The sequence below is a fragment of the Thalia democratica genome, chromosome 9 (assembly GCF_965202585.1).
Source record: "Thalia democratica chromosome 9, ktThaDemo2.hap1.1, whole genome shotgun sequence".
In the NCBI taxonomy this organism is placed as follows: domain Eukaryota; kingdom Metazoa; phylum Chordata; class Thaliacea; order Salpida; family Salpidae; genus Thalia; species Thalia democratica.
This window is the reverse complement of record NC_139173.1, coordinates 3128144-3152267: the sequence shown is the minus strand read 5'-3', so window position 1 is coordinate 3152267 and position 24124 is coordinate 3128144. Positions and strand designations below refer to the sequence as shown.

Here is a 24124-nt window from a genome sequence, read left to right as displayed (position 1 = left end):
TTAAGAATTAAGTAGTTATTAAAAAAACTGTCGATAAAGTCTATTTAAGAATTTCAAAAGTTAATCAAATTAATACTATTAATTAAAGTTACATCAAAATAAGAATTTTGTGACATTAAACTTAAAATATTTGGATAAAGTACTTACTTACAATAATATGGTGTAAAAATCAATCTATTTGGTATTTATATAATAGAGTTTAGTACTTTTTGAATCATTTATCAGGTATTACAATTTAGTTTTAAGCCATAGCTTTAATCAAAATAACTATATTCATATCGTTAGTTAAATATGGATCAATAAGTTTTTTATCAAGCAAACTAAAATCTTTTTATTGAGAATTTATTAAAAACACAATCAAATATAAGATATTTTCTCAATAAATGTGTTTAAACCGTTTAAAAGAAAACTTATTACAAAATCATCGTAAAATTTTATAAAAAATTGACTTTTTATGCAATTTAAAACATTACTTAACAAAAGATACTTTTAGGTTACTCCAACATAATGAAGAAATACCAGACAACCAAGAACTCTTTAAAACTTTTGTAATTATTTAAGTCAGTAGAATATATAATATGTTGATAATTTTTCTATTCACTATAAATATATTCTCATATTACAACAGAAAAAAAAAGTTGAAAACAAATATATGTTTTGATTCTTGACGATTCCATAAAAAGTTTGAAAAAAAAATACAACAATTTTTTTTTTTTTTTTAGGTTATAAATCACTTTGAAGAAAGCAGAAACAAAGTACTTTAACTAGTATTTAATTACTCACAGAACTTTCAATAATTTTTGATTCGATGTCTACTTCCATAACTTCCAACTTTAATCTGTTCAAAGTTTCTTCAAAATTTTCCATTTGTTTACTGCTGCATTGTATTTGAGAAGATAACCCTTTAAAAAACAATTATTTGTCAATTAACAACAGTTTATCAACAAGACTTGGTTAACAAGTATAATTAAATACTTTATGTTTTATATAAACTTCTACTTAAATAGTACATGTATAATTTAAAATATTTTTTCAATTTATTTTTATAATATTTAGTATTATACTTAAAAAAAACTAAAGACGCTCTGTTAAGAATTGTGTTTAATGATTTTAGTTTTTTATCTTGTCTTAACTTGTACAAATATTTGTCTTAATTAAAAAAGATTGCTCAATTTACTGAAATATAAAGAGCTTATTTGGATAATATTTACTTAAGAATTATTAAAAAGTAATACCTAGCACAACTTCCTTGAATTCCTTGATTTCGTTGCCACAAGCTTCAATTTTTGCTTCCTGACTAACAATGTAGTTTTGTATCAGCAATTGACTGACCTTCACTTACACTATACAGAATTATACTAGAACCAACAATAGTACAATGACCTCTTCCTATGATGCTATGATCTATAAAATCTCCTTTTATATTGATAGTGATATTGTCGTTGTTCTTAATATGAACTGCTAATCCAGCAAAGAAGTTAAGGAGATTGTCAAACTTATTTGATAGACTTCTAAATTCTTGTACAAGGTGGCTTGTAGAAATCATTGCGTTATCACTAGAACCTGATTTATTTACTTATTAACTAAGTAAACTAACTTTAAACTAAGTAAAACTTTAATTTTTTATGAACACATATTTACTTAGAATGTTTGGAAAAATTAAAAAGCTTTTGATATTTCTATTTTAAATAAATTTCATTGAGAAAGTTTAAAAATAAAAAAATACACCAGAACTTCTTAAATAAAAGTTTAATTTATGCATCTTTTTCTGTCGAAAAAAGGTAAAATTTCTACTTTTAATTCTTTTTTTAATAGTAATGTACCAAAATAAAATTGCTAGAAAGGAATTTAAAGTTAATATATAACAGTTATTTACAACAAACTTTTTTCGTTAATAGTACAGTTAATTTCCATACTACAATAATCTTTAATATTTTGTAACAATTTCAACTTTTTATTTTCAAGTTTCTTATTTTAACTTAAATTCGAATTTGCATAATCTTTTGCTTGATGTGATCCTTTGTTTTTGAACCTTTGTCATCTTCAACAGTAACTTTGTGAAAATATCTAGGTGTATCTATTCCTTCTGAATACTGTTTTAATGTTTTTATAAAACAACAGTTATAAATTCTTATTTAAAAACTAAATTACTTTACTTTGTAAATTTTAATTATATATATTGTGATAATTTTTAGAATTTTCTTGCGCCTTTTATCCAAATTAAGCTACAAGTAGTTTCTAATAAAAGTGTTTTTTTTTTGTTCCAAGTGAAACTGTTTAACCAGTAACCTTATAAATTCAAGTAATTGTTTAACAACTTTAACAAAGTCAATTAGATTTTTTTTAAAGAAGCTACACATTACATTCAAATAGAACCAGTAATATAATTATAAATTTTGAAAATTTTAAAAAATTTGAATGCAAATAAATATATAAACTTAAATAAATTCTTACCAATGTGCAGTTGTAACAATTAAATGTTAATTTCGTCCGTTTTTTAGTTTAATATGTTTTATTTTACTTATAAAAATTCAAAACGTTAATGAAATTCAGGATTTAGGATATTTTCTATATCAAATGTTGACGATTAGTGTTTCAATTCATTTTGATATTATGTAGAATTTAAACTTATAATGGATTTAAAAACATTTTAACTTTATAGAATACTTTGTAAAACTTTTAAACTATTGTTAAAAAAAGCATTTTAACAAAACTCAGAATTAAAAATTAAACTAAATACTTGTTATGAATAGATTTACTAATTTTAGATACGAGGTTTTTATCGATATAGTTTTTTTTTTCAACAACTTTACTTGCTTATTTCTTTTGTATAAAAAGTTAAGTTATAGTCAAAATAAAAAATATTTTTATCATTCAGTTTGTTTTACTATCTTTAAAAGAGTTATCTAACGTTTTAGAAAAAAAAGACATTATTTTGCAAGTATAATAAACGATTTTTAGATTTTTTAGCTCTATGTGCTACATTTAATACATAAATATGAGTATAAATATAATTACTACATTTATATAAAGTTTTTAATAATAGTTGAATACTAACAATAATATTGCGTTATAGCTCATATCTGTTAATTTCTTTGTTTTTTTTTTTGAAATTTGAAAGGTATTAAAGAGTTATAAATAAAATAAAAATTTTAAAAAACATATTTTTTACAATAAATATTTTGAGAAAACTATCAAAAAATGTAAATAAGTAACCAAGCAAAAAAAGTATAAGTGTGGACATTTGCAAAAGTTAAAAAAAATATTTTAGTTTTTTACTTATAAAATTTAAATCCTTTTTACACTATATATTTTATATTATATTTAACCAAGAGTAATTTAAAAGCTTGATTTTACTTCTAAAACTTATTTTAAAAGAGGAAAAATAATAAAATTTAACTAACTATTTTTAACTTTTATTACTTTTATATAAAAATTATCGTCTTTAACAAAAATGTTTACTCACTGGGTTAGTTATTTAGCAGTTTATTAAACAAAAAATTAAAACGATCAAAATACTTCGTCTTAGGACCTGGTACACGAAGAACTTTTCAGTTATCGAGTTACACACCACGAATACCTTTTAACGTCTTGTCCAGGACATTAAAAGCATTAAATTAAACATTTATATACTAAATAACAGTTAAAAACGCTTTGTTTTTCAATTGTAAAGTTTGTAACTAAATTTATATTTTTTAATTTAAACCAAAAGGGATAGTGTGTAAAAGTTTTTACAGTTATTTAAACACGAAGAAAAGGTACAATAAACAAAATAAACATAGGAATTTTCTTTTTTCAGATTTATTATTTCATAACAAAACATTAAACCACGTTTGTATTTATATGCACCGCTTAAAAAATTATAATCTATTTGTAAAACAAAAATAAAATTTTACTCATTTATTATTTTTTTTATAATGACTAAAGCATGTTAAAACGCGTCAATAATACTAATAATTGTTTTTATTTATTTAAATTGGTATTTGAAGTATATCTCTGTCAGTATTGTTTGATGTTCCACATAGTTTCTCTAGTACCATAAAATCAACAGTAATAACATGTTTTTACTATAACTTTTTTTTTTTGAGTTTTCAGACAGCTTCACAATTTTTTAAATGTTAATAAAAGCAAATTTTTTCTAATAATCTTTTAGTTATAATTTATACAGCGTTTATCTTCATTCGTAGACGGTAATTATTTTCATTGAACTTTAAAATTATATATTTTCATGATGTTTTAAGACTTTATTATGCAAAAAAAAAGTTATGATACTTTTTAAAACTTTTATTATATTTTTTTGCTATCATAAAACTTGTTGCTGATATTGTTAGTTTTTCTAAGATGTATAACGTTTTTTGAATGTATATTTGTTTTGTAGTAACAACTGTTTTCTAAACAACTTACTTTTTTTAAACTTGTTACACAATTTACGAAAAGTTTCGTAAATATTTATTTACAAAGCCTTGATTAATTATATCTTATTTAATTAATTTCTGTTTATTTGATGATTCTTGATTTCAGCAATATAACAAATTTACAACTTTTTTTTTATGTTTTTTTATCAAAACGCTAAGCGTAAAATTTTAAGTCGTAATAGTGTATTAATTAATCCTGTGAACTAGTACTTTTCTTGAGTAGACCTAAATTTAATTAAAAAGTTCTATCTAAACAGTTCTACGACAAAAATTATAAACATTATCTCCTTTTATCTAAGATTGAACATTTATATCATCAAATATCTGTAATAGTTTTTCTCTTATAATACCAACAAAATAACATTTCAAAATTTGTTGAGTGTAATAACTAAACAAATGTACTCAAAAGTTTTATAGCATTAATATATAGTTCACACATGTATATTTAAGTTTTAGAAATTGTATACAATTGTTAAATATATTTTTTCACAAACAAAAATTTTCTTGACTTTTTTCTTAGGCAATTTACCATCCTTTTAAAAGATTCAAAGAGTAAAAAAAAATTTAGATATAAACTGAAACTATTTTAGTACTACAGTAAAACTTTTATGCTAATATTACTGTAAAATCGTGTATTTAGTTAATGTTGCTAAAATTTTTTATAAATTCTTAATTATTTTTATGAGATGAATAGTTATTATTAACGTTTCAACTGAAATAAAACTAAGCAAAAGTTTTACCTGGACTTATACATAAGACAAACTTAAGTAAAAAAAAAAAACCGTCTCAATCTACCGAAAGCTTGTTGTCTGATGATTAAAGTAGCATGATCAAACTTTTATGCTAACTTTCTCTAAGCTTAAACAGCAATTAAAGTTTCAGCAAAGGATACCAGTTATATAGTAATTGTATTGAAGCAAACATTTTACTCTCTTCTAAACATGCCTGGCTTATATTTCTAATTTCCATTTAGAATAGTTATAAAATGCATACTTCAAATATTCACTAACATAACTTATTAAAATTGTGTCGAGTTAAAAACAAAGCTTTATGTAAAAATCATAAAAGCTTTTCAATTAATCAAATTAAAAGTCAGATATTTTACTACAAATACTACATTTAAAAACAGGTGTGTGTCACTTTTGCCAGAGGGGACGTTTTTGCACGAAGGGATACTTTTGCACGGCGTTACTTTTGCACTGCGACTCTTTAGCACGAGCGTCACTTTAGCACGAAGGACACTTTTGCACGGCGTCACTGTACGCAGGGTCACTTTTGCACGAATGTACAATTTTGCACGGTGACTCTTTTGCACTAGCGTCACTTTAGCACGGTGGGACACTTTTGCAAAAGTTGAAAGTTTTTTCTAATTTTTTTTATTAATTTTTTTTCTATCTCTATCACCCCTAACCCTTAACCTCGGCCGGTAATTTTTTTATTTTATTAGTTTTTTTTTGTTCTTTACAATTTGTTTTTTATAATTTTGTCTATCATCCTGCTTTTGTTTGATTAATATTTTTTATTAGGTATGTATAATTTATTATTATCACTATTATCCCTAACCCTTACACTCGGTCGGTAATTTTTTTCCGTTTTTGATTTTTTATTAGCTTGTTTTGTTAATTTTTTCTTGTTTTTTATTCTTGTTTTTTTTTGTTTTTTTTTTCTGTTTATTTTTACTATCACTGTTACCACTAACCCTTACCCTCGGTCGGTAACTTTTTTTTTTTAATTAATTAATCTTTATATTTGTTTTTTCATGCTTTTTTTCAATTTTTTTTTATGTATCTATTTTATTCTGTGCAAAGTTGTCCACTCGTACAAAAGTGACGCCGTGCAAAAGTGACCCGTTACTTTTAAAAACAGTCATTACTCATAGTTAAAGATTGTTTTTTTTTGTCGTGTTAGCAGACCTGCTGTTTAGTCGTGTGACTAATGTTTATTATTGATTGTAATGAACAAAAAAAATACTGCTTAAATATTAAAGAAATAATTAAAACTTATTTACAAAAACACCAGTAAAAAACATTTGCAAAAATTTCATACAGTATTGTATAAGTTGGTTTTAATAATTAAAAAAAACAGGTTGGCACACTATTTCAAGTTTACTTAATATAATATCACAACTAATTTAATTTAGAAGTAGTAGAAGTACTTTTAGCTGTTTAGAAAAACTAACAAAAAAATTGTACCCGGTTTTGTGTTTGTTTGGGACATTGTCTAAATTCCTACGCACACTTCACCCTACCCCTATAATCACCACTCAAAATTTACATTATACTTAACTTAAAACTAATCTTAGAAAACTGTTTGTTGCTTAATAAAAGAATATAAGTTGAAAAAAATTATGAAATATTTACTTGTTGAATTTATTCAAGTTTTTCCATTGGTTAACAATTAAAAAATGACTTTGATTTAGTTTTTAAACGAAAATACAAAACAAAATAAACAGACAAACAAAAATACAAATTAGAATGTTGAACAATGATGGTAAATTGTATCATTTTAAGTTAAGTTTTACATTAGTTGAGAGTCTTTAAAAACTCTTGTAATTAAAAATTTCTTAAGGATATAATAACACAACAATTTGATAGTTCTAGCTAGATTAGTAATAAAATAGTTTTAATAAACTTTATTAAGAAAAAAATAAAAAAACCTGTCTTTACAGCTTGATGAGTTAGCTTAAGTTTGTATGTTAATGCACTTTAAACTTTTTAAGACTTAATTTAAAACTATTAGAACATACTACTTTAAAAAAAAATAAATCGTTTAATCTAAAAGTAATTAAAAGTAGTTTACTTTTGTTTATTAGTATTTACCCCGTATCGTTAATAAATACAGTTTTTAGCAATATTTTTAATGAATTACTATTTTGTTACAAAATTTCTACCAAGAATCGTGAGTAAATACTAATATATATTTTTATTATAATAAGTTTATTTTCACTAGCTCAATCTGCCGTAAAATGTTTAAGTTATTTGTTGTAGATTGTACTTATTCTTGTTTTTATATGTCTTTCAGTTTTTGTTTTACAAATAATTAGGTATGAACTTTGAACTTCAAAGTTTGAAGTCACTAAAAAAAAAATTGAGCTGAAATTGTTTAAATTTATTTTTATTAAGATTGTTTAATTATTTTGACAAGTAGTAATCCTAAAAGTTTAAATAAATACTAAATTTAAAAGTTAACTAGTATTTAGCTACTTGATTCACATTTATTAGATTTTATTAACTGTTAGCGTTTTTTTTTTTTACATTTTTATATATAAAAACGTTATTTATAATTATTTTAAAAGTTACTTTGATTGATTTGTTAACGATGAGCATTGAGCACTTAAAAAAAAATTAAATTTCTTAGCTATAACTATATAAAAAGTATTTTCAATAAAAGTTTAAGTTTATTATGTCCTAATCAATGGTTTATGTTTTAATTTATCTTTGAAATGTTTTTATATTTAAATTTTGTAATAAAAGTACTACTATAAATTTATTTTCCAGTTAAATTTAGATCAGGTTTTTCAACAATTTATAATAGTTAGTATATGTATATATTATGTTAGTATGTATATTAAATAAATACATACTTAGTACAATATACATACGTATATAATATTTTTTCAGATGAAGCATATATTTAAATAAATTAACGCGTTTTTCAATTGTTTTATGTTAAAGTAAATGCCTTAGTTTTAATACACACTCGTTTATTAAAACCAAGAACCCTAACGCAGTAAAATTTTACATTAGTAAATTAGTAACTGTAGCAATTGATAATGCCGTGTTGGTAGTTTTAGATTTAAGACTACTTTATAAAACAAATTTATGTATTTATACTATCAGTTATAGTAATAAAAACAGCAGTATGTTTTTTTTACAGTTAAAGTATAAATTTATTATATTTTTTCTTTACTACAGTCAATTATACACTTAATTATAATAAATGTAAGTTATGTTTATTTCTGGTCATTTCAACTCTGGTTTATCGTATATTTTGGCAAAAATAACGTTAATAATTTATTAAAAAATATTTTTATTTTGTCTTGATTTATACCTGTTTACTTTTACTAGTACTGAATCCGTTAAACTACTTTTTTTAACGCTACAATATGCTTTTGTTCTATTTTCTTGTATTGCACCTTGGTATGCAACAAAATAGTGCGAAACAGTTATATTTTGAAGTAAAAAATGCTACAGACCCATTATGACGTAGGTAGCTTGAGGTTTGCATATTGTTGTTTTGAAGTTCAATGAAAGCTTGTATATAATTTTTGTAGTGAATCTTACTCTTTATAATAATTTCAAGTTTTCACTCCAATATCATGAAATTAGTAACTAATTTATGTTACAATTAAATTAATTAAATCTTATTAAGTCAATGTTTGTTTTATTACTATGATAAATTGTTAAAATTTTGTATAAATGGATAAAATGATTTACAGACTTTTTGTTAGTCTTTATATCTACAACTCCTAAGGAGGGTGTAGTGTGCATTTATTTCATGGTTTGTCATTGTTAGGTAAATTGGATAATTGTTAAAGAGAGTCTTAAAAGATTGCTGGAGTAAGTTAATTGTTAATGTAAAAGTATTATTACTGATAGTGTTTAAAAAAAGTAATTATTTAGATAAAATAAATTGTTGTTAAACGTAACAGAAAAGTGTAACTTAATTTGATTTAACTAAAACTTTTTAAGTATATTACTTTGAATTCTTTTATAACTTTGATCCTTTATTACTCTTAGTATGTTATATTTTTTACATGCATTTATTGTTTATTTTAATTGCTATTGTTTAAAACTGTACAACTACAAATTTAATATGTCAAACTGACTAGTTCAGAAATTACTGATTACAATTAAAGACATTTCAGCCTAAAAAATTTATTTGAAAAACAGAAAACATCAATTTATTTCCAGTTAATTAAAAAAATTAATATTTTGTTAATTACAGTTTCAATGTATACTTTTAGTGAGAAAAGTATTTAAGTTAGTATAAAGTTTAATTTTGTGTTTTGAGATGTAATAACAAAGTATTCAAGTTCTGTTGTCAAGTATATTTCTTATTATACCACAATTATAATAATGTTTCGATTAAGAATGTTGTTTTTGTCAAAGTTACTGCACATATATGAAGAAAATTTTCTCTACTAATATGTTAAGACTAATATGTTACTACATGTAGATTTTAAATCAATCAATTCAGTAGTTATGCCCTTTTAAGAAAAATTTGTTTTTAGCTAACAGCATTAACGTACCAAATTTATTGAAAATATACTCATAAAATTTGATAACCAAAAGGTTTTTTGTACACAAGGTCCTAGGACCAAATATTTTAGTGCTTTTATTGTGCCGTTCGAAAAACAGTATATTTTATTTTACCTTAATTAAATTTTAAAATGTACATAATAAAACTTAGCTTTAGATTTTCATAACTTTGTTTTTTTCTGTTATGGGGTCTTAAATATTGTATCAATCAATCAATTTGAAATTTGAATAAAGTAACATAGGTCTTAAGTACATACTGTGTACAAGGTTGCCAAAAAACCTTGAATACTGAAAAAATCTGGAATTTGAGAAACTTTGAAAAAAAAAACCTTGAATTTTGAACAAAATTCATTAAAAAACCTGGAATTTTAAACAACTTTTACATGTTAAGTATTAAATTTCAATTTGACACAAAAAATCTATTGTATAGATACATTTTTTTTTGTCATCATCAAAAGAGTGTATTTAAAAAAAACACAATTTAAGAAGCTTAAAGATATCATTTCAATGTCATTATACTTTTTAACACAGTTTTTTACCTTAAGTTTAATTTAATAATAATAATAAAAATAGACCCTAAAACATAGAATTTTCAAAAACTTTAAAGAAATTTTCAAAACCAGGATAAAATTTACCAAAAACATTTGGCAACCCTGAATATATACAAATTTTCATAAGTGTATTTGCAGTAACTTTGTCAAAAATAAGGTTTTGATTTTCAATAATTACCTTCTTCCAAATAAGAAGTCTATACTACTGAGATTGACAAATTCAACTAACATTAAGGTCAACTTAGATGCATTTCATGCCTAATTCTTAGATATTTTTATCTTAACTTTAGTAAAAATTATTGAGTATTCTCTACAAAACTTATGTTTTTTTTTAAATTTTTATTAAGTATCATTATTTAGTTTCATAAAATGTTCATTATTTAGTTATTATTTAAGTATTGGTTTTGATTTGTTAAGTACATCTGTTGCCTCTCAAAAATTAAAATTTTTGAGTAATGCTTAGTTTTTTTTTCTACTTTTGTTACTTTTTTTTGCATGCCAAATCACATAAAGAAACAATACAAAAATACCTAAATACTTCAATAATTTGACCTTAAAGTTTTTGACTGAAATTTTTGTACATGTAGCAATCATCACAAAAACACATTTTACTTATATAATAATATGAAGAAAGTTCTATTGAGGCACTTCTTGATTTTCTCAAAAAAAAAACTAAAATTAGTAAAAATTGATAAAAAAATAAAGAAAATCAAAAGTTTTCTTTATTAAACTTTCTTTCAATTGTCTTAAAACACATAGAATGTGTTTTTGTGATAATTGCTATATGTATAAAAATTTCAGTCAAAAACTTGAAGGTTAAATTTTAGGGTCCCATACAATTTACATAAGGATTATTTTCAGAAAAAAAGTAAAAAGCACAGCTGTGGTAAAAACTAGAAAGATAACTTTTTTAATGTAGTTTGCTACGCACAAAAAGTTAAACTTATAATTCTTAATTCTAAGGTCAGGGCAACAGATGCACCCTACTGTAATTGTGGAAAACTTATTTAGTATAATGAGTCTAAACTAACTAAAGACATCTTGGTTTACTGTTTTCTGACTGTCTTGAAGTGTTATACATTTTATAAAGAGCTACATCTTGTTTTAGACAAGCGGTTTTTACCTAATGAATAATTAAACAAATTTATCGATTTACAAATTATTTGTATATCAATTTTTATTCAATTAATAAGATTAATGAGATCTTCTGTTACAATAAATAACTAAAATCAAAATAAGCCCCTACGGGCACGTTTATAGTATATAAATTTCTTATGGATTCAAGTTGAGAACTTAAATTGTTACTCTGAAAATAAAACAAAAGTTAAGAAAAGTATTAGTTGGCGTAACAGTGGATTTTATTAGATAAAATTTATAAAAAAGAACTACAAACATTTAAAAATAGAAACTTTAATTTTGTAATTGGATTTACAATAAATGTACTGTAAGTTGAATTAAAATTAAATATGTCATTAATTTCTTGGTATAAGGTTAGAGGTATAGGCAGGGTTAATAGCATTTTTTTTACAAAAATTAAGATTAGCTCTTGTATAAAAGCTTATAAGTATAAACTATATGTCAGTTTTTATCAAATGCAAAAGTTTAGAATAGAAATGTATGGACCACAGTTTTTTCATTATCATCTTACTCAAAACTAAATTTTATTAAACTTGAAAATTCAATCAAAATCTATCTTTATTTTTAAAGCTACTAACCTCACATTTTTAGAAAATGTTCCCTACATTTTAAGAAAGTATTCTGTTTTAAAATTAAAAACTAAAAAAAAAAAGCTAAAACCAAACAAAGAAAATTAGTTATAAAAACTGTTTTATGAAAAAATACGTTTACTAAAAAAAAAAAAAATTCCAACAACAGAATTGGTTATCATTAAGTTAAGATTTCACTCAAAAAGTTTTAAAAATATTGCTTAAAAGTTGTAGGAGAAGATAAATTTCTAATGAAATGGTCTTTTTTTTTGTCTTTGGAATTTGGGTTTCTTTAACAAGGCTATTGAACTCTTCAACTTAGTCGCCTAACATCTCAAAAACTAATTATTACTATCAGGACACAGTAAAAAGCAACTGTTAGATGACTTAAAGATCTTTAAAATAATATCATCATTTAAAAAACCCGCTACTCCCCTACATCCTTGATTGTATTTGTACTGTTTTGAGAAAAAAATTTAATAATTAAATTAAACTTGCTACAATTTAAACATTGATTATTGCTGTTTAACAGTATTTAATAAAGTTGTTAATTTGTTGTAGTTGTGCCCCTAATTAAAGAAATATCTATTAAAACATGGAATAAGGGCAAACGGAGGTACACCTTTTTTTTTACAAATTGATTTTATTTTTAAGAATTATATTTTGCTATTACATATTTTTAACTCTTAAGAAAATTCAAAGTAACTTTTGAAATATAAAAAATCAAAGCTCAATAGGTTCCTAATAGATGTCCAAATCTAAAAATGCAAGCAATACTATTTAAATAAAAATTTATCTTCTTCTTTAATCTAACTTCTTTAAATTTTGACTTTAAAAAGTCCATTACAAACATTAAAATCTTTTTAACGGAGATTTTTTTTGTTTTTTTGAATAAAATAGAAAAAAAACACTATAATTTTTGTTTTTAATCGAGATATCATTTTAATAGTTGTTAAGTTCAAACATTGAAAGTTTTATAAACTACATAAAGAATGTTTCCTGAAAATTTTAGGTCTCTAGCTCAAAAAGTTAATAACAAAATAGATTTTTAGTGATTTTATAGTTTCTTAGAAAGTAGACAATAAAATGATTTCAGTCCACATGTATATGTAGTAAACTTTTAATGAAATTGACTTTATCTCAATAATTAATTATTTTTGTTCTATAAAAACTAACTTATAAGTTATACAATGTACTTTTAGCTTTCATATAAGATCAATTGTTAATATTTGTATAAATGTTTTCAAAATCCCTATACCCTTAATGTATACCAATATTAAGTTTACTAATTATAATGGGGTTACCACATACTCAAGCTTGCTAACTTTTTTGATGTTTTTGAAAAACTCAGGCTACCCTCAATAATTTTCATAAATTTCAGGCTAGCTTTATAAATTGATATTTTTTTCTGCAAAAAAGTTTGTCTTTTTTTTATAAATAATTCATTTTGTTTTTATGATATTTATTATTAGGTTGTCTGAAATTTTTGCCTTTTACTGTTTAAGAAATTTTCTTATAAGCTCTGAATGATTCAGGATAGTTTGATGTAGTTCAAACTGGCTATTTTGACTGAAAGAGTGGCAATCCTGTTATGCACCAGGACTAGTGTTTGTTTAGACCCGTTTATGGTAAAAATTCAACATTTAAGTTTTTAGTTTTTTATAAACTTTGTTGCGGCAGTATTTTTTAAATGTTTCAAAGAACATTTCCTGAAAGTTTGAGGTAGTCATCTCAAAAAACATAAGAGAGAAAAAAAAAGACAATAAAATATATTAAATCATACAACTGTCAGCTGTACTGTTTTAGTGAATTCTACTTATTTCCAGTTTTAGTTTTCTCCTCTCATATGGAACCTATTGTTTAACCAAATTTAACCAGCTATATCTCAAAAATTATTTTGAATTCTAAAAATCTGTAAAAAGCAACTTGTAGCTTAGTTAAAACACACAAAAAAGGATTAATTTGTTAAGAAAGTAATTTACCCCCTATGCCCAAACGAGACTATGTTACATTTTGAAACATTTATATCAAGTTAAATGAAAATGCTTCTTGAAATACTACAACTAAAAACGATTCATAAACAAAAAAATATTTTTTGTCAATTTAAAAAAAAATGTTTTGTATAAAATTGTTCAAACTTAAAACTTTAGTTTTAATGTAGAGAAAACAAAGTCATAGTAAAGTTTTATTTAATGCATCAAGTATTATAATATAGTAAAAAGAGTTAACTTGAAGTTTTTCTAGGTTTTATGTAAATTGTTTAACTGTTGCAGTTATCCATTTGTAAAGAAAGATTGTAAAACCAGGGATCAAATTCACATTTGATTCGGCTGACTGTCAAACTTAGTGTCTGAATATAAACCATATTGTCAAGCAATGAGTGTGAATCTTAAAGGTTTGTTTACCATTTCAAAATTATTTGTAAATTTATAGTATTTGAAAAAAAATTATTAGAATAAGTTTTAAAAGTTTTGTACTGTTATACATTTACAAAGTTGTAATGTTGTTATAAATTTAATTAAAACTGTTAATTAGAGTTAGAATCTCTCTTTTGTTAATATCACTTTTTTACTTAGTTTTGGTTAAAATTTTTCTTGTATTATTCTTAATTCTTGAAAACATTCCTACATTGTAAAAAAAACTGACAAAAATCTTAATTTTATACGTTTAAAAAAAATTATTTTAGAAAATTAAAAATTATATAAATTGAAAACAAGTATGTTAAACTATTTAAAAATTAAAATTTTCCAGATACAACATTGGTCAGCAGACCAGACCAACCGGATCCTGATGCAATTAAAATGTTTTTGGGCCAAATTCCTAAAAATTGGTCAGAAACAGAAATTCATGAATTGCTGGATCCCTATGGTCCAATATTCTCTCTAAATATTTTAAGAGAAAAAGGAAGCTCATTAAGCAAAGGTAATATTGTTTATTAATGTATTTGATATACACTAGCTTAACCCTGTTTTTTATACTAAGTTATGTTTAAAGTAGTTTTTGTATGAACCTTATTAGTTCTTTACTATAACCTTTTAGAAACGATACTAAGAATATAGAAAAATAATGATGCTTTTTATTAAATATAAACAAGTTACCTGCAATGTAAAAGTTATTTACAAAAAAAAAGAACAAATATAAATTTTTCAACCAAATATGTTATTCTTAGGATGCTGTTTTGTGACATTTTATACAAGGAAGGCAGCTTTGGAAGCTCAGAATGCTCTTCATAATGTCAAAACTTTAACTGGAGTGAGTTAACAATAAATTAAAAATAATATTCACAACTAACTAGTAAAAGTGGTAAATATTTGTTGAAAATACCTTGTTAATTTTACATGGCTTACTACTGAGAAACTGCAATTTTTTGAATAGGCTAGAGTTCAATTTTAAAGCTTCTTGTTGTTATTTGTAATGTATTGCAATAAAAATTGTATTAAAGGGTAATGATCTCATAAGTTTGATCAATATTATGTTACTCCAAATAGCTAAATGCCTTTTTCAAAATTAATAATAAATAAATAATGATTCAGATGCATCACTGCATACAAATGAAACCTGCTGACATTGAAAACAAAACTGAAGACAGAAAATTGTTTGTTGGTATGTTGAACAAGCAGCTTATGGAAAGAGATGTAAGAAGAATGTTCAGTCAATTCGGAAATATTGAAGAATGCAGGGTTTGTTATTTAGAATATATTTAATATTTTTAATAATTAATATAGTTTTTAAAAGTATTTTGAACAAATGTATTTGTTATAATATTAAAACTTCTACAATTTTACAGATTTATGAATGATAAATCGTCAAATAAATTTGAATATAAATTAAAACTGAGTTTTAATCAATTTAATGTATTGCTATTTTGTAATTAAATTTTAGTGTAGGAAATCAGTTCTTTGTTTTGTTTTCAATATAGTGTTTGATATTTGAAATAAACTAATAAAAGTTTCTCAAAAATTAAAATTTCAAGTTTATAAAAGTAATTTTCATGCAATACCGAACTACTGTTATAAACAATACACTAACAAATCATTCTATTGTGCATCAAAAAATCACGTACTCATTCAAAAATAAATATTATTGATTATTTTACAACATTAAAATAAATTTATTCATTAACATTTTAGTGAATATTGCAAACATAAATGTTATTTATCAATATTTATAATTTATTTAGTTTAAATTAAAATGTTCTATAAAAAATGTTTAAATGTAAGTTAACCTCTTTCCATTATAGTAACTATGCAAACAAATAGCCAGCTAAATTATTTATGTGTGAAGAAAAAGCCTTTTTTCTCTTTTTTCATGCTTATACTTGTATTTATTTGTTGTATATTTTGAATTCTGTTCATTTTATTGAATAAATTATCATAGCATTAAAAAAAAAGTACTGTTTATAGTAATATAATTTTTTTTTGAACAATTTTTTAAAACAAATATTTATACACTTGAATGTTTATGAAGACTTTTCCTATATGCAAGTTTATAAAATAATTATTTTTTACAACTCAATGTAAAAAATAATTATTTTTAGTTTAAAACAAAATTTGTTGTTACAATAAAGTTTTTAATTATATGTATTTGTATCAAATGGTATTGTATAGACTATTTATTATTACTTAAGATTGTATGGCTGTTAATTGATTATTTTTAAGTTATAAATACCATAAACCTAATGTTATAAAAAAATTTAGTTTTGTTTTAATATCGTAAAACTTTTAATTTAAGTTGAGAACTTTAGAATTAATATTTATAGTTACTTAATATATGTTTTTAAATAACAATTAAAAGGCAAATCTATTTTTGACATTGATGATACAATAGCCTACCTATTTTTATATAAACTTAAAAACTATATCAAGATTAACCTTTAAAATATTTTGTTTATTTACTGGTAGAAAACATTTATAAATAATTTAAATGCTAAAAGTTTTATGCCGGTTTTAAGTAGTTTTCTCACTCAAATTAATTTTGTAAAATTTTCTTATTGGTTTTAGTGCATATTTCTACTTCTTGCAGTAATATAAGTAGATATTTTAATCATTGTAGTATAAAAATAAAGTGCATATGATTTCTTAGTTATATCAATGTATACTATGAATAAACTGGTGTATTCTAATCCATAAGTTGTAAAGTTCAATATTTTTATGGTTTTAATGCTTAAAGTTTTCAATAATATCTTTCAATATAAGCTACATTAAAAAAAAACTTTTAATTTAAAAATTATAACATTGACTTATGAGAAACTTAATATTTCACTTATTGAAACACGAGCATGAAACTAGTTTTATGTGAACAGGTGTTGGTGAATCGCGATGGAATCAGCAAAGGCTGCGCTTTCGTCACATTTTCAAGAAAATCAGCTGCACAAAACGCCATTCACTGCATGCACCAGTCAACTACTATGGAGGTACGGCTCTTTATGTCGTCATAAGAGGCTTAGAACCTCTGTTATTGATGTTTTTCGTATCTACAAACCTCTGCCAACAAAATTTATTTTAAAAGATTAATAAATAAATTAAGTTATACCTTTTACACCAAGTTTGCCACCTAAAAATGTATAAACTTCTTGTTTCTATATTGTTAAAACTTATTTTGTTTTAATTTTTTTCTTGTTTTGTACAATTAAGTTAATAAAAAAATTAATTTACTTTTTAATGTTCGTAATAAAACAGGAATCAAGTCACCTAAATTTTCAAAATAAGAAAAGTTAATTTTTACAGCTTATTGCGCAAATCTGTAAATTTTCAATGCTAGTTTGCGTTGCATTATTAATACGTTGTTTACAGGGCTGTTCAGCACCAATCGTAGTCAAACTGGCAGATTCTCCTAAGGAGAGAGAGCGCAAGAAAGTGCAAGCTCAAATATCACAGCAGTTGAGCCAGTTCACAAATCAATGGAAAAGTCTGTCAAGTCTCGCTGCATTTGCGCCTGTTAGTATCATGTTTAAACTGACTCTCTATGATAAATACGAGCTGATAACTAACAAAAATTTAAATTGGTGCTTTTTATGCATTAAATTTTTAGGCTTTTTTATTTTCCATATTCAATTATTATAAAGTTAAATCTTTTTTAGCAACAAGTTGATTTTAATTTTTTTGAGTGATCTTAGTATAATAAACAATTAAATGTTATTAGTTTTGACCAAACATTAATGAGATAAATACAATTTCAGATGGCTCAAGCATTAGCTGCAAATAATCCGTATCTTGTGAACAATTTGGCAAGTAAGTACTATTCATTTTTATTATTAAAAAAATAAGTATTCAATACAAAATTAAATGATATAAATCTAAAGGCTGAACATCAAAAAATAAATCTTCTCTAAAAAACCCTTTAAATTTTTATCTACTGATTTTTTTCTGTAAAGATTTGACACCAACACAACTACAACACGCATTCATGTTAGCAACAGCAGCAGCCCAGACACTAATCGCGTCTCAGGGACAAAAAATGAACGGATGCCCTTCACCAACAGCTAGCAAGTCGACATCATCGTTTGTTGGACAACACCACAGCGGTTCATCCTCTGTTCCATCTGGTATAAAAACATCGTTTTTGTTTGAAAAAAAAACTAGAGAATGTTTTTGATAAAATGATTTCTTTGTAGTTAAATTTTGAACTAATATTATATTGAAAATGGAAAATGTATTAATTTTTAAGATATAATTTAAGCAAAGAGTTTAAAAGAATTTGTTTTTTTTTTACTAAAAATGCTAGACTACTGGAATTTTTTTTAGTTTAAAACTATTTGTATTTATTTAAAAATTGTCTGTATAGTTCTTAGATATTTTCATGCGAGTATTGATAGAATAAATCATCAATTATTTACAGTGATATTTTGTAATGCTAGATTAAATAATTTAAATATAATTTTCCACATCAGTTTTTTTTAGCTAATGCTATTTTATGTTATATTTAGAATGTATTTAAGTTAAAAATCGTAAATATATTTACATGTAGTCTGTTGATTGAAATATATTTTTCTATTTTTAGAGAAACTGGTATTTGAGGATTTTTTTGAAAAAGTACTTTTTATCTGCATTATATTTAATACATTATGTAATAAGTTTGCTCAAAAGTATATTTTGATAAAAATAGTATTTGTATACAAAAATGTTTTTTGTGTTGAATTTTATTTTACTTATTCATTTCACGTTTTTCAGAACAACTAAATATTTGAGCTTAGTCTTTAAATATTATCTATACCTTTGTACAACCATTTAAACATTTATTTAAGACAGGTCTTGAATAATTTTCTTTGAATAAGTCTATAAAAATGAGAATTCTTTTTTGTTATTGAACAATTATTTTTAAAACTAGAACTATTTTATTATTTTAAAACTCTTTGTCTAACTTCTATAGTAGAAAGTGTTTAAAAACATAAACTACATTATTTTAAAATTTATTGCGAGTTTAGCTAGTTCCTAATTCATTTTTTACCATCTCATAAAGCATTCAAATTTTCAGCTGTGCCGTTCCCGAAAGCTGGCTACAATTTGAACGCTGGAGGGAGCTCTTTGTACGGAAGTTTGTCGGGCCACGACCACAGTGAGAGCAGTTTCGCCCTGAGACCTTCAGCCGGGGCTGTCGACAGAAACAACTCGCCCATTCAGCTGGACCCGACGGCTGGCATGCTAGGTACAAGTAGTAGTAATTACAACACTCCTACTTCTAATAATTGTGAGTTTTCAAAAGCAACGCATGCTCAACAATACATCATCACGTCATCATAGTATGCATGTGTTTCTTGTAGAAAATAAGGAGTGATTTTTATTTGTTTTGTGGGTACTTGGTGAATTTAAGTAGATTTCAAAACATCTGTTTAAAACTTAATTTGGTGTATGTTTTTATAAATTATTTGCAGAAAATCAAAATGCAAAAACACTTAAGTTTATAGTTAATTTAAGAACTAAATTAATTTTATTATTGATTTCTCATTTGTTCATTTAGTTTAATGCTAGAGTAAACATTATGGTAGTAACTTTCAAGTTCCACTATTGTATTGGAAAAATAAATAAACAAAACAACACTAAAGTTCACAGACTGACAAATTAACAAGATAGGTTTAAATTGGTATTTAAACCCACAAAAACCGCCCTTAATTTATTTATATTGCTGACTGCGCTTACTAAATAGTTCACTGTAAATCTTTTAATTTTGTTTAATAACAACGTAAACTTTAGAACGAAAGTTAAAATAAATAATTGTATCTCTAGCTTATTATTGAAGACTTTTCATTGAAAAGTAATGTTTCTCAAGTATAACTTGAAAACTAGTAATTTAAGTAGAAACAGTTTATAATTTGCATATGAAAATTTAATTTTATTTATGGTGCATGTAGATACAACTTTGTATAATATGATCTTTTCATATATTTCTCAAAAAAAGTATCAAATTTGTTTATTTATACTATTTTTAAAGTGATACAGTGTAACTTAATCCTCTTTAAGGTATTTGTTATCAAAATATTATTGATAAATTAGCTATTAATTTAAGTTGTAAATCATTTATTTAAATAAACTGTATTTAGATAAGATTAATTACAGGTATATTAAATTAAAAATAACAAAATGTAGTATTGATATTCTGGACTATCCAGAAATTTTACTACTGAATTCTTTAAGTTGTATTTGAGCATGCATTGTGAAAACTTCAATTATTTTTTGTAAAAAAAGTAGTGTTAGAAGAATTTAAAAATAATTATTGTGTTTTATTTTAGTTTAGATCAGGTTTTGTATAGAACATTATATGTAGTTAAAACTGTTTGTAAATTTATTGGTCAACATTTTGTTGTGAAGTAATTTACTTTAGACTAATTTTTGTAACATTCAAAAATTGTATATAGTACTGATTATATCTAGGTTTACTTGAAAAAAAAAATATAGAAAAGTTTTATTATATTCTTTATTCTACACTAATCCATACAAATAAATCAAAAAAAAAAAGTTTTTTATTCTATTACAGCCATGTTAAATCACCCACCTTTGTCCTTTCAATCACTCACACCTGCTGGTAGTCACAGAGAAGGTTTGTTTTTAATATATTAAGTATTTATTAAATAATATGTTGCATAATATACTGAAATGAAACCAAAGCTAAAACTAAGTAGCCATTGAAGTTTAAGTATCTATTATGGTTGCCCACTAACAAATTTCATAAAATACAAAATGTAAAAAGAATACAAAATAAGTTTAAAATGTACATGTATTTAAAACTTAAATGGTTATTTAAAATTAAAAAAAGAAGAAGAAAGTTTGTAAGATAATTTAAGTGAGACAACTCTGTAGACCGCGCTATTTGAAAGGATTAAAATCTTTAAACTAGCTCAAGTGTAAATAATTGCACGCGCTAAAGAAAAAATACAAGGGTTTTGTAGTGTAAAAGTTTATTTTGGAACTTTAGGTAATTTGTTGAAAATATTTTCTCTTTTAGTCAAAAAACAAATTGTTTTCAATTATATGAATTAAAAAGTCATTTAAAGGTTGTTACTTAATGTTATGTATTCTCTAAAATTTTAAATTATTTTGATAAACAAAAGTACTAAACTCAATAAAAAAGTTTCTTAAATGTTTACATTTTATTTTCTGAATATTCTGAAAGTTTATTACACTTACCTCTGAAAACTTAAAAAAAAGATTTAATAAAAATTGTAGAAGTCTTAGTTGCGTAGTAAAATAAAACTATTATTTCTTTATAAAGATAACATTTATGTGCTATATTTTTTTGGTTACCGTTGAATATAGTTTACTAAGGGCATATATATATATATAGCTTATAAGTTTATTTTGAGTTTATTTTTTTTTTATAACTTGTGAACCTTGATAACAATATAAATAGTTTATTACTTCTTAGGTCATTTTTATTATGCAATTTTACTTAATTTCTAACAAATAAATCAGGTCCAGACGGTTCAAACTTGTTCATATATCACTTGCCAACTCATTTTACTGACCATGATCTCTTACAAAGTTTTGCTCCATACGGAACTGTCGTTTCTGCTAAAGTCTTCATCGATAAACAAACAAATCTATCCAAGTGTTTCGGTAAACTTTTAAAATTATTTAGCTCTAGTTTTAATATACAGCAAATTTTGATTTAATAATCTAAAGTTTAACACAATAAATATCTTTTGGTCTAAAATCTAAATGAATTAAAGATTTATAGATAATTAAAAATATTAAAAGAACTTGTTAAATGTTGTTTATACAGTTTCGTTTATACTTGTTTAAATGTATATTAACAAATGCAATGTTATAAAATAGGATTTGTGAGTTACGACAACCCAGTTTCAGCTCAGCACGCGATACAAGCCATGCACGGCTACCAAATTGGTATGAAGAGGTTAAAAGTTCAACTGAAACGCCCCAAAAACGAAACTGCCACAAACAAACAAGCATCATCTACATACTGAAGCTAGTATTGATAGCTAAAAAACAAAAATCTTAATTGCAATTTCTTCTAAAACATGTTAATAGCTATATTTTTATAGTTTTTACTTTTTTATAAAACCCAATTAAACTCAATACAAGCAATCAAAATTACTACTTTGTATACTCAATGTACACATAAAATGCTCAAAATGTTTAAGGTTCAAAACCGTACAGTATTTATATTAAAGTATGTATTATTTTTGTTTTGGTGTTACATTGTTTTATAGCAATTTTGTTTGTTTGCTTTGATTTTATGTTGTTTTGCAGTTGTTTCTATTTAATATATTTTTTAATATAAATATTTAAATGTAAATTATTTCGTGAAACGACAAAAACGTATATTTAAAAATTTTCAGCATCGTTTTTACATCTCAGTTATTCTGTTCTCTTTTAGAGCCACTTACAAATATTCGTATATAACAACAGCCGAGTCGATATTTAATTAACAATTTGGTGTTGTCGTGTAGTATTTGGTGTTTTTATTTACAACGAAAACCTTGTTCACACTTATTGGACGTTATTTTATTTCCCGGCACACTTTTCAAAGTTTGTAACTCACTTTTTTTTGCTGCATACGTCAAAACCGTCCCCCTAAATGTTAATCACTCACACGCGCCCACTGTTTTTAAAATATTTAACTTTATGGCACACATTTTATCAAATTTCTGCCTTTTTTTGAACATAAATTCTGTAAAAATCCGCTCTGAAATCTAAAAGTCATTTATCATTCGAGCTCACAAAAGTTAAGTTCGCTTTATTCAAGGTATTCAGTTGGCTTATACAGCATTTGTTGTGTTATGGAATTTTTTTTCGTGTGATTAGAAATTTTTTCATTTCAAATTTCATACTGTGACAAAAATAGCGACCATATATTTATAATATTAGGAGAAGTGACATTTCAACTTTGTTGAAGATGTTGTGACACCACTGAAAAGTGCTCAAGTCGTTTTCGCTCTAAATTCTCTCTAATATGTATCGCCTTTACTACGTACAGAAATTTGTGTTGACTGCAACTATTACCTAAAAAACGACGTTGTACGTAATAAATATTTTTATTGGTCCTAAAATCCTTTTCCAGTTGATTAATTGTTTTTACAGCCTCTTTAAAGCTTGTGGAAAATGAGAATCAATTGTATTAGGACTTTAGCTTCCAAAAATATGTCTTAGTTCTTAAAAAGAGCTCAAAATAAAAAACAAAAACGATTCTGGTTTTAAAACTTTTTTTTTGAAAAGTTGCAGGTTTTTTTATTATCGTTGTGTTGTTATTTTGATTGTTAATTTGTTCATTATTGTTAATATTACTTGCTTACTTGAGAGTCGTCTACATTTGAATTGTTTGGTAGCTTTTTTTATTAAAAGTTGCTTAAAAGAGGTTTTGTTTTCATTTGTTGTTGGAGTTATTGCTGTTTGTGTCAGTTATGTATTGTATTTGCTCGAAAATATAAATTAAATTTGCGTTTATAACGCTTTAAACCTGTTGTATTTTATATAAAGTAGAATTAATAAGTATGCAACGAAATACATTGTTTTATTTGTATTTAAATTAAATAAAAAAGTTAAAAAATATTAGCAGTTTTATAAGAACGATCATCATTTAAAACAACTCAACATTTAAAAATTCTAATAGAATTAGACATTTTTTCCTTGATAAATCAGTAGTTTCTAATTTTATTTAATTTAAAATTTTTTTTTATTATATTTGTGTTGAAATTTTCTTAAATAAAAAAGGTTAATTACCGTCAGTCTGTCTATTGT

At 24.0% G+C, this 24124-nt stretch overlaps 1 protein-coding gene across 2 annotated transcripts; it reads left to right on the top strand.

Annotated features, from left to right (window-relative positions):
* The first annotated feature begins 8851 nt into the window (after nucleotides 1-8851).
* Nucleotides 8852-23836, top strand: LOC145844646 (CUGBP Elav-like family member 2). Of its 2 annotated transcripts, none has more exons than XM_082952048.1 (13): nucleotides 8852-8974; nucleotides 14207-14328; nucleotides 14685-14855; nucleotides 15103-15185; nucleotides 15467-15613; nucleotides 17236-17346; nucleotides 17726-17869; nucleotides 18112-18163; nucleotides 18307-18477; nucleotides 19407-19577; nucleotides 20904-20966; nucleotides 21839-21982; nucleotides 22202-23836. In XM_082952048.1, exons 2-13 carry the CDS (start codon nucleotides 14310-14312, stop codon nucleotides 22348-22350), a joined length of 1425 nt encoding a protein of 474 aa, XP_082808174.1. In that variant the 5' UTR covers nucleotides 8852-8974; nucleotides 14207-14309; the 3' UTR covers nucleotides 22351-23836. The 2 variants fall into 2 exon arrangements, with proteins under 2 accessions (XP_082808174.1, XP_082808172.1); XM_082952046.1 differs by having other exon boundaries at nucleotides 19407-19619.
* Nucleotides 23837-24124: the final 288 nt, after the last annotated feature.

What these genes read in the sequence shown, in the direction of transcription:
- LOC145844646 (XM_082952046.1), top strand. An exon ending in GAAATATTGAAGAATGCAGG is followed by an intron (nt 15,614 to 17,235) that starts GTTTGTTATTTA and finishes TTATGTGAACAG; the next exon opens with GTGTTGGTGAATCGCGATGG. An exon ending in GTCTCGCTGCATTTGCGCCT is followed by an intron (nt 17,870 to 18,111) that starts GTTAGTATCATG and finishes ATACAATTTCAG; the next exon opens with ATGGCTCAAGCATTAGCTGC.